The sequence below is a fragment of the Natrix helvetica genome (assembly GCF_964273705.1).
Source record: "Natrix helvetica genome assembly, chromosome: W".
NCBI lineage: Eukaryota > Metazoa > Chordata > Lepidosauria > Squamata > Natricidae > Natrix > Natrix helvetica.
The window spans coordinates 15788312-15800590 of record NC_138555.1 but is presented as its reverse complement, the minus strand read 5'-3'; the positions used below and the strand labels follow the sequence as shown (position 1 = coordinate 15800590).

At 40.5% G+C, this 12279-nt stretch overlaps 1 protein-coding gene across 1 annotated transcript; it reads left to right on the top strand.

Moving 5' to 3' along the window:
* Positions 1-10385: 10385 nt before the first annotated feature.
* On the top strand, positions 10386-11696 carry LOC309400554 (uncharacterized protein F54H12.2-like; the record flags this gene model as incomplete). The annotated part of the gene is made up of 1 exon (XM_081969124.1): positions 10386-11696. One exon carries the CDS (start codon positions 10386-10388, stop codon positions 11694-11696), a length of 1311 nt encoding a protein of 436 aa, XP_081825250.1.
* Positions 11697-12279: the final 583 nt, after the last annotated feature.

The following is a 12279-nucleotide window of genomic DNA, read 5'->3' as shown; positions in this document are numbered from 1 at the left end:
AAATTTTATAAGTTGCTTCATACTAAATTAATACAATGGGCTTATAGATCGTGTGTTTTACTGGGTGACTGGAATGGAGTACTGGATCCAGTTCAAGATAAAAAGAGGCTCATACAAAATACCCAAACACGATCAAGACTACCTAAATCTTTTTTTGATATGATAGATGATTTTGAGCTGAGAGATATTTGGAGAGAGCGAAATGCTACAGAACGGGATTTTACTTTTTTTTCAGATAGGCATCAATCTTTTTCTAGAATTGACTTTATATTAATCACAAATGATCTTTTTTCTAGGGTGAAGAAGACTAAGATATGCTCGAGAACCTTAACAGATCATAATCCGGTTTGGATAGAAGTTCAAAATGGAGAGCGACCAAGGAGGTCATGGAGACTGAATGAAAATCTATTTAGATATGAGAAAAATGTTATAGAATGTAAAAAATTATTGAAAGAATATTTTGTTTTTAATATGTGCAAAGGGATACCTATGGATATGGTTTGGGATGCAAGTAAGGCATACATGAGGGGTGTTTTAATGAACTTGAATAATATCCATAGATACAAGCAAGAAAAGAAACGTAGGGAACTAGAAACAGAGATTAAAAAGAAGGAACAGGAGTTAATATCCAAGCCATATGATAAAAAGATAAAGGAGATAATTAGCTTGTTGCGAGGGCAGTTTAACATGTTGATATCAGACCAGGTAGCTACTAACCTTCTATATGCTAAGCATAACACGTTTTGTAACGCCAACAAACCAGGTAGATGGTTATCATATATGCTAAGGAAAACACAAAAGTCTCGTATAATAGAAAAAGTACAGTATAAAGGTAAAGAAGTTTTTCAACAGGATATGATTAAAAAGGCTTTTTTAGAATTTTACACAAGATTGTACGCTGGTGACAAAATACAAGGTTTAGATATTGACAGATACTTAGAGAAAGAGAAAATCTCTATACTTACAGATCAGCAAAGAGCAGGACTGAATCAATCTGTAACCACAGAAGAGATTCTCCTGGCAAGTAAGCAGTTAAAAATGGGTAAGGTTCCTGGCACAGATGGCTTGCCTGCAGTTTATTATAAAAAGCTACAACTAGAGATGGTGGAACCTCTCAAAGAATTATTTAACAAAATCCAAGTGGAAGGCAGAGTTCCACCATCCTGGAGAACTGCTTTTATTTCTCTGATTCCTACAGAGGAACAGGATCCTACCCAGCCAAAAAACTATAGGCCTATCTCACTACTTAACACGGACTATAAAATTTTTGCTAAAATACTGGTAAACAGGTTGATGCCAATCATGCAACAAATGATTCATAATGATCAGTCTGGTTTTATACAAGGGAGACAAATGAAAAATAATGTAAGACAAATCATTAATATAATGGAATATCTGGGAAAGAACAACCAGGTCCCGGCAGTGCTCTTATTTTTAGACGCGGAAAAAGCATTCGACCAAGTCAATTGGCAATTTTTAATAAAAATCTTACAAAAGATGCAGTTTGGAGAACATTTTATACAATCTATTACAGCAATATACCAGAAACAGACAGCTCAAATTATAGTTAATGGAGGTCTAACAGAATCTTTCCAAATCGAGAAAGGAACAAGACAGGGATGTCCCCTGTCTCCATTATTATTTATTTTAACCTTGGAGTTGTTGCTGAATAGAATATGTGGGTCCGATGAGCTGCGAGGAATTAGGATCAGACAGTATGAATACAATACAATACAATACAATAGTAGAGTTGGAAGGGACCTTGGAGGTCTTCTAGTCCAACCCCCTGCCTAGGCAGGAAACCCTATACCGTTCCAGACAAATGGCTATCCAACATCTTCTTAAAGACTTCCAGTGTTGGGGCATTCACAACTTCTGGAGGCAAGCTGTTCCACTGATTAATTGTTCTAACTGTCAGGAAGTTTCTCCTCAGTTCTAAGTTGCTTCTCTCCTTGATTAGTTCCCACCCATTGCTTCTTGTTCTGTCCACAGGTGCCTTGGAGAATAGCTTGACTCCCTCTTCTTTGTGGCAACCCCTGAGATATTGGAACACTGCTATCATGTCTCCCCTAGTTCTTCTTTCTCTTAAGCTAGACATACCTAGTTCCTGCAACTGTTCTTCATATGTTTTAGTCTCCAGTCCCCTAATCATCTTTGTTGCTCTTCTCTGCACTCTTTCTAGAGTCTCCACATCTTTTTTACATCGTGGCGACCAGAACTGAATGCAGTATTCCAAGTGTGGCCTTACCAAGGCATTATAAAGTGGTATTAACACTTCACGTGATCTTGATTCTATCCCTCTGTTGATGCAGCCTAGAACTGTGTTGGCTTTTTTGGCAGCTGCTGCACACTGCTGGCTCATATTTAAATGGTTGTCCACTAGAACTCCAAGATCCCTCTCACAGTTACTACTATTGAGCACGGTACCACCTATACTGTACCTGTGCATTCCATTTTTGTTGCCTAAATGTAGAACCTTACTCTTTTCACCATTGAATTTCATTTTATTAGATAGTGCCCAATGTTCAAGTTTGTCAAGATCCTTCTGTATCTTAAGCCTATCTTCTGGAGTGTTGGCTATTCCTGCCAGCTTGGTGTCATCTGCAAATTTGATGAGTTCCCCATTTATTCCCTCATCCAAATCATTGATGAAGATATTGAAGAGTACTGGGCCTAAAACAGAGCCTTGGGGTACTCCACTGCATACTTCCCTCCATGTAGATGCAGTTCCATTGAGGACTACACGTTGAGTGCGGTTGGTCAGCCAGTTACGAATCCATCTGGTGGTGATGCTGTCTAACCCACATTCTTCTACTTTATCTAGTAGTAGGTTATGGTCTACCTTATCAAAAGCCTTACTGAAGTCCAAGTAAACTATATCAACGGCATTCCTCTGGTCCACTAATTTTGTCACATTATCAAAGAATGCAATAAGATTAGTCTGGCATGATCTGTTTTTGACAAATCCATGTTGACTTTTGGCTATTACTTTGTTTGCTTCTAGGTGTTCGCAAATTCGTTGCTTGATTATTTTTTCCAGAATCTTTCCTGGTATTGAGGTCAGGCTGATAGGTCTGTAGTTTCCTGGATCTATTTTTTCCCCTTTTTTGAAGATGGGAACCACATCAGCTCTTTTCCAGTCCTCTGGTAGTTCACCGGTGTTCCAGGATCTCTGAAAGATATAATTCAGTGGTTCTGAGATCTCGTCTGCTAGTTCCTTCAGAACCCTGGGGTGTAATCCATCCGGTCCTGGTGATTTGAACTCATCTAGGGTAGACAGGTGCTCACTTGCCATTTTCTTCCCTATTTCAATTTGTGTTCCTAATCTGATTTTTGTGGTGCTGCTTTTGACAGGTTGGACTGTTTTATCCCTTTGTGTAAAGACAGATGCAAAACATGAGTTAAATAGTTCTGCTTTCTCCCTGTTGCTTGTCACCTTCTTGCCACTTTCTCCTAGCAATGGACCAATTGTTTCCTTAACCTTTTTCTTGTTTTTAACATGTTGGAAGAAGCTTTTTTTGTTAATTTTTACTTTTGTGGCAAGCCTTTCTTCATTGTGAGCCTTAGCTTTCCTCACTTCATCTTTACATGCTTGGGCTGTTTGCTGATATTCTGCCTTAGTTATGTCCCCCTCCTTCCACTTTTTATACTTACCTTTTTTGTCTTTCAGTTTGTCAGATAGTTCTTTATGCAGCCATGCTGGTTTCTTTTGGGAGCTGATATTTTTCTTCTTCATTGGTATTGTGCTAGACTGGGCTTCTGTAACCTCATTTTTCAAAATTTCCCAAGCTTCTTGAGTTGTTTTCCCCTTGAGGATTCTCATCCATGGAATTTTTCCCAAGCTCTCTCTAAGTTTATTGAAATTAGCTTTCTTAAAGTCCAAGACTCTAGTTTGGCTTTGTTCTACTACTTGTGTTTGGATAATGTTGAATTCCAATATTGCATGGTCACTTGCCCCGAGGGTTCCTATGGCTTCAACACCTTCTATCATTTCCTCTCTGTTAGTGAGGATTAAGTCCAATATGGCTGATCCCCTTGTTCCCTTCTCTACTTTTTGGAAAACAAAATTGTCTGCTAGGTTTCTTAAGAACCTGTTGGATCTTCCACTTGGTGCAGAGTTTGTTTCCCAGTTGATGTCAGGGTAGTTAAAATCTCCCATTACTATTGTGGTGTGCTTCCTACATACCTTAGTTAGCTGAGTAGCAAAAAGTTCATCTACTTCCTCTGCTTGGTTGGGTGGCCTGTAGTATAGACCTATGGCAGTGATGGCGAACCTATGGCACGTGTGCCACAGGTGGCACGGGGAGCCATTTCTCAGACCACGCGAGTCGTGCCCTGACGAGCACGCTTTATAGGAGCCTGGGGAGGGCGAAAAAAGCATGTAAAGATGGGGGGGAAAGTGCCTTTTGTGCACGCATGCGCACTGGGGATCGTGCATTGCATTATGGGTGCGGCACGCACGCACACAACCCCCCTGCGCTCCCCCCACTTGTGGCACGCGAGCCAAAAAAGGTTCGCCATCGCTGACCTATGGCAATGTCATTTCCCCCACAACCTTTAATATTGACCCAAATGCATTCAAGATAGTTCTCATCATTGTTGTGTTCTATTTCTGTAGAGATGTAGTTATTTCTTATATATAGTGCAACTCCACCTCCTCTTTTATTTGGTCTATTTCTTTTAAATAATTTAAATCCTTCTAGCTGTATGTTCCATTTGTCGGTTTCATCCCACCAAGTTTCTGTAATGGCAATAATGTCGTATCTGCCCTCTTTTACTTGAATTTCTTGAATTACTTGAATACAGAGTAAGAGCATTTGCGGACGACCTGGTTGTAACCTTAACCCAGCCGGGGGAATCTGTTATAGGCTTAATGAATGTAATTAATCAATATGGTCAAGTATCTGGGTTTAAAATAAATTTAGGAAAGACAAAGATGATAGTTAAAAACATATCTATAAATCAAAAAGAAGAACTACAAAGAGTAATAGGATGCGAGATAGTAAAAAAGGTCAAATATTTAGGAATTTACATTACAACTTCGAATGGGAAACTATATAAATATAATTATGAACCATTATGGCAAAAAATACAGATAGAAATGAACAAGTGGGAAAAACTACAACTGTCCTGGTTGGGAAGGATAGCAGCAGTTAAAATGAACGTCTTGCCTAAGTTTTTATTCCTTTTTCAAACGGTGCCAATACTTAAAAAAGACGCAAACCTGGAAGAATGGCAGAAAGGTATTAATAAATTTGTTTGGGCAGGGAAGAAACCGAGAATAAAACTTAAAATAATGCAAGATATACGTGAAAGAGGAGGTTTGAAAATGCCCAATTTAAAATTACCGTATATTATGAAGCAGTAGTTTTAACAACAATTAGTGACTGGATTAACCTAACAGAGGATAGAATACTGAATGTTGAGGGTTATGATTTGCTATATGGCTGGCATGCTTACTTAATATATGATAAAAAAGTAGACAACATCTTTAAAAGTCATATCTTAAGGAATGCTTTGCTGCGTGTTTGGAAAAAATATCAATATAGGTTAAATGACAAGATACCTATGTGGGGGGTGCCCAGACACGCAATAGAGAATATAAGTATAGAACAAAAACAAGATGTGACTACATATAGAGAACTTCTTAGTATAGATAGAGGTGTACTACATTTAAAATCCTTGAATGTACTAAGAGAGGAAAGGATAATTCAAACGTGGTTCCAGTATAGACAGCTGCAGGCTAGATGGCAAAAAGATCAGAAAATTGGTATTATTCAAAAGGAGGATAACCTGGTAAAACAAATTAGGGACCAGGGTCCAATGCACATAAAAAGGCTGTATAATGTATTGATAGAAATAGACTCCGAAACAGTTAGTCAAAGATTGCATGATAAAATGGGCACAAAACTTTGAGGAACCAATAATGATGGAAACATGGGAAAAGATCTGGGTAAAAAATGTAAAATTCACACAAGCTCAGAATTTAAGAGAGAACTTTTATAAGATGTTTTATAGATGGCACCTTGATCCAAAAAAAACTAGCATCTATGTACCCAAACTTACAATCCAAATGCTGGAGATGTGATTGTGTTGATGCCACGTATTACCATATCTGGTGGACCTGTAAAAAAGTTAAAGCATTCTGGATAAAAATATGGTGGATTATTCAAAATATTTTGAAAAAGAGGATAAAATTCTTGCCCCAGTTGTTCTTGTTAGGTATAGTTCCAGATTCTACTGTTATAGAGACTAACTTGATTTTGAATCTAACAACCGCAGCAAGATTGTTGGTGGCGCAATATTGGAAGAAGGAAGAGTTGCCTACTATACAAGAATGGAAGTAGATATAGTACATACCTTTTTTTAATGAAAATTATCAGTACTTTTGATCAGTGACATCATCAAAGTAAACAAACCCACGTGCTGATTACGTCACCAGATCATGCCCCTAAGCGGAAGTGACGTGCACAGCCCCCACCCTCCGGATGTGGCGTGCATAGCCCTCCTCCCCGGCTGGGATGTGTATAATTGACCCCCCGTGGTACAGGGGTCACAAAGGTCATAGCCCTAGCCGGATATTTGTATATTGGCCTAAGCCCATCATGATGAGTAACCCTAACAGATAAGGCGTTGTGCAATATCCTAGCCCTATTTTTTCAGATAAGACGTGTTGAAACTTACCCCATCAGGAAAGATGGCAAGATTCTGTGTACATGATTAGTTTAACCCTAGATTAATTCTATGGACATTCAAGGGGGAGGGGGGGGGTTGTGAAATAAAAAAATGTTTTTTATTTGTAATCATTCTCCTAAGGGCTGCATTTAAACCCACATTTTTTCCCTAGAAGGTATTTATTTCTAGGCAATGTTGGTTTTAATTTTTGTGGAGACAGGGGTCTGCATTTAACCCACCTTTTTTTTTTCTAAAAGGTATTTATTTCTAGGTGGATTTAAAAACATTTCCTTGAAGCCTGGGGGGGGGGGAAACACAGCCCTTTTAAACCCTGCAGCTGGTTTTTACCTTTGTAAAATCTAAAGACACATATTTTGCCAATTGCACACTCAAATACTCATGTAACCGTTTTGAAGCCCAGCTACAGGAAAAGACAAGGAATATTAACAGGAATTAAAATGTTCACAAGAGGAAACTCACCAGGTTGCATGCAGGGGATAAGTCTTGTTCAGGCATGCCTGGGAAATGCCCTGGCATGTCACACCCACCCGCCAACCTGACCCCCTGTGATTCTGGGCATGCGCAAGAGACATGTGTGGGACATGTCCGGGCATGCCTTAAAGCCCACTCCCCTGTGATTCTGGGCATGCGCAAGAGCCATGCAGGGACATGCCTGGGCATGTCATACCTCCCATGATTCCAGGCATGCGCAAGGTTCACTTGTCATTACAAGAGCTGGGTAGTTTGCCTTAATTTCAGCAGTCTCTTGAAGATGGCAACCTCAGATTCCAAAGATGTTTTTAAAACAGCAGCAAAAGCCAGCATCGCATGCTCTGACACAAGACCCCAACCGCCAGAATGCAGGAAACCCTGTTGCAAAGGTTATGATAAAGAAGATTTTTTATTCAGACCTGTTTTGCACGGCTGCAGCATGGTGTGTTGTAATTTTAACGATGATGTCCAGAGTACTTACCGGACAGTATGTGAAACAGCGAATGATGCTTCACTATCTTCCAGCAATGGTAAGTAAATATGTTTTTTTGTTTTGTTTTTGTTTTTTATGATATTGTAAATGACACTGGAGTGGATAACTCACTAACAAGAGGCGATTTATATTTTGCAGACTCCAAAATAATGACTCCTAGACAACAAACTCTTCAAGACACCCCGATTTTATATTCCAGTGGTAATTACCGCGGCCATAAAGCTTCTGCAGATTTTTATGATCTAGACTATAACTGGGATTCTGAGCTATCCCAGAGACCACACTATCTACCCAGTGAGCTAAAGAGCTGCAATTTGTGTAAAGACTGGTTTGCTTGCGGCTGCGGACATGATTTGTGGAATACAGACACAACGAATTGTAAAATAGCGTGTTATGCACCTCTATATTCTGCTTCTGATAGTAGTGATGAGGGCTATTTTTCTGATGGAGGGGGCATGACCCTTTGAACTCTGTATAACCAATAAAAGATTGTGTTAATGTCAACGCATGACCCATTTGTCAGTGTTCTTTCAATATAATGATGCATGAAAAAGTTCTAAGCCATATTTATTATACTCCAGGATATGTAGGGAGTTATGGAGGAGTAAATACCCTTTTTCAGGAAGCTAGAAAACATGATAAAAACCTGACCATGAAGCAAGTCAAGACGTGGCTGTCAGGGCAAGATGCTTATACGCTTCATAAGCCTGCAAGAATTAACTTTCCTAGAAATAAAACAGTAGTGTCTGGCTTAGATCATCAATGGCAGGCCGACCTCATAGATGTCTCCAAAATTTCTAAAGAGAACCAGGGAAAAAAATACATCTTAGTAGTTATCGATGTGTTATCTAAATATGCCTGGGCCTCCCCTTTAACTGATAAATCAGGGAGGGAAGTTACATCCGCCTTCCAGAATATCTTTGAAACAGGACGTGCACCCTGAAAAATACAGACAGATGCTGGTAAAGAGTTCTTGAATACGCCGCTGAAGAAACTTTTAACATGTTATGGCATTCATCATTTTGTCACCCATAGTGAAACTAAAGCAGCAGTTATAGAGAGGTTTAATAGAACCCTAAAAAACAAACTCTGGAGATATTTCACAGCTAGGAATACCCATCGGTATGTGGACATTTTGGCAGAAACTCTTCAGGGGTACAATAGCACTTACCATCGTAGCATTGGGACTGCTCCTAAAGCCGTAAATTTGTCTAACGAAAGGGATGTGTGGCTGAGACTTTATGGGGTAAGTTTAAAAAGTAAAAGAAAGGAAAAATGTCTTAAGGTGGGGGATCATGTCAGGGTATCTAGACTGAAGGGGAAGTTTGAAAAGGGCTATCAGCAAACCTATACGGATGAGATATTCATCGTCAAAGAACTGGAGACAAGGGGGGAAAGAGTGGTGTATAGATTAAATGATTACACAGGTGACCCTGTAGAGGGAGCTTTTTACTTTGAGGAGCTCCAAAAGGTTCCTGCTGACCATCAGCGTATATACAGAATAGAGAAAATTATCCAAAAAAGAGGGCGGGGGAGATGCAGAGAGTTTCTAGTCAAATGGAATGGCTGGCCAGAGAAGTTCAACAGTTGGGTTAAGGCTACTGAAGTACAACATCTTTGAAATGTCAGATTTTTACATCACCCTCCCCAGCAATGCATCAGCAGAAATTTTCCCCCAAAACAAAAATTCTAATTTTACTATTCAATTAGCGAGATCGTTGGATCTTCCAGGGTCATGGGAAGTAGGTCTAGCAGAGATACAGTATCCGCATAGTTGGCACACATTAACTTCTCCTGGATATTTTGAAATTGCTAACGAGAGAAAGAAATGGCATTTTTCTTTGAGAAGCGGGTACTATAATAGCATCCGACAACTGTTAGAAAATATGAACAAGCTTATATCAAATGCCAAGGATGGACCTAAGACAACCCTACATTATGATTCAGTGGGTCGAAAAATTAATCTTAAAGGAGATGAACCGCATACCATTCTAGTTAGCGGAGAACTTGGACATCTGTTAGGTATGTTCCCAGGATTCAGCACCTTATATGTTTACACAGACATTGTAGAGCTCCAGATAGTAGGTGACTTCTATGTGCCGTTACTACGCTGTGTGCCTGTGCGGGGGCAAGACAATGATTTCATAACTGTGACCTATGACCGTCCACATTATGTGCCAGTCAGCAAACATCACATTGATACCGTTACTATAGAAATCAAAACCGACCAGGACAAAAACGTGCATTTTTATCACGGGAAGGTGATTGTCAAGCTTCATTTTAGGCCTCGGAAAAGTGAAGGATGGTTGTAAACAAGGAGCACGGGAGACCTCAAGACTACGTAGCTTACTACAGGGCACAAGCTGGGGGAGGCCTTCCAGGCTTCCGAGGAGCCCCCATTATGTACGGGACCGGTTTAGGAGGGTTGTTCCGTGGACTTTTTCGAAAAGCAATGCCTTTTTTGAGGCGGGGATTAGAAATCATAAAGCCGCATGTGAAATCTGCTGCCAAAAACATCGCTAGAGATGTTGCGGGCCATCTTGTATCCCGTGTTGTTGAGAACGGGCAGGATGGATCAGGGCTGGTCATAGCCAGGAAGAATTACGCATTGGGCCCGCCTATTCCGTTTAAAAAGAGAAGACTTGTGAAAAAGCCCCGTCATACCAAGAGGAAACGTGCACAGAAGAGGAAACCCTGTGACAAGGAAGACATATTCTAATACATTATGGCATTTATTCATTCTGCTTCAGAGGAAAGTGTTAAATCTGAACTGGATCTTTTTCAACTGGTGCCTACACAGACCAGTATTGAAAACAGTACCTATATCGAGATCCCTCCTTTATCAGCGCTAACGCCCAACGCCCCCCTGGAATTTTTCATCACAGGGCATGGTGAGCATTACACCGATTTAAACAACACCCTACTGTATGTGAGTTGCAAGATTGTAAAAGCTGACGGGTCGGATATTGATGATGGGGCAAGGGTGGCCCTGGCCAACTACCCCATAGCATCGCTGTTTAACCAGCTGGATTTTACATTGGGAGATCGGCTCATTACACAGAGCCATCATTGCTATTCGTATAGGGCCATAATTGAACTGATTCTCAACTTTGGTGGTGATGCGTTGGGCACCCAATTTACTTCTGGGGGTTTTTACAAAGATGATTCGGACCTCATGGAGAGTACTCTACTGACAGCGGCTGGGAACTCTGGTTTCAAAGCGAGAGCCAGACACACGGCCGGTAGTCGTAAATGGGACCTGCTTGGGCCTCTGCATAGTGATCTGTTTTTTCAAGACAGACTGCTAATTAATGGTGTAGATGTGAAAGTCAAACTCACAAGAAGCAGAAATGAATTTTGTGTGATGAAGGATGGCAATGAGAATTACAAAGTGCAACTCCTGGCTGCTTCTCTCTTTGTAAAACGTGTAAAAGTAGCCCCGGGAGTGCGTCTTGGCCATGCAGAAGCTTTGCTCACCTCCAATGCCAAATACCCCATTGATCGAGTGGGGCTGAAGGTTTACAGCATTCCCGCAGGTAGTCTTGTGTGTAATCAGGAAAATCTATTTCTGGGCCAACTACCTAAACAATTAGTGATTGGGTTTGTGGACAATGCAGCTTTTAGTGGGGATTATGAAAGAAATCCATTCAATTTTCAAAACTGCAATGTCAGTTTTTGCGCCCTGCATTGTGATGGCGAACAGATCCCCGCAAAGCCTCTTCAGCCCCATTATGAGCATGGTCTTTTTGTGAGAGAGTACATGCAGATGGTTCAAGCAACAGGCAAAGGCATGAAAGACAGACCGATGTTAATCAGCCGGGAAGAGTTTAACCGAGGGTATACTTTGTATTGTTTTGACCTGAGTCCTGATCAGGGATGCTCTGAGCACTATTCATTGATCAGGAACGGTAACCTCAGAGCCGAAATTAGATTTGCACAGCCCCTCCCCAACACCGTTAACATGATACTCTATGCAATCTTTGAAAATCTTATTGAAATAAGTCACACAAGGAATGTACTTTTTGATTATATGTGAGTATGGATACACAGCAGCTCCTCCACTTGTTCTCTGGAAATACTACCTTTCTAGGGGTCTACCCTTGTGACCTGTTACCCCAGAGACAAATCTCCAAAAGACCTTTTGGATTAATCGTAAACACCCATCCTCACACATTTCCTGGCGAACACTGGCTGGCCCTCTACTTCCCATCTCCCGGATATGGTGAATTTTTTGATTCTTATGGAAGACCTCCGGATAGCCACGACTTTCCTGGCTCCATAGTGATGTTTTTAGAGCAGCAAGCTGAGAAGTACACATTTCACCAACGGCAATTGCAACACCCCAGTGCTGTGACCTGCGGACAACACTGTGCGTTTTTTCTACTGAACCATATTAAAGGAGTGACCTATGAAAATATTTTAAAGATGTACTCCAATGCTGATATTAAAAATGATCAAATGGTAAAGCTGTTTGTAAAAACTATAAAGGTTGGGAGGGGGCTTGGAATCTGTAACCGTCACCAGTGCATGCAGGCATGCATGCCTTACTGTAAAATAAAGAAAAAGACTTAAACGTTTTTACGTGTATCAGTGTTTTTATTCATTTAAAAAATTGAGCC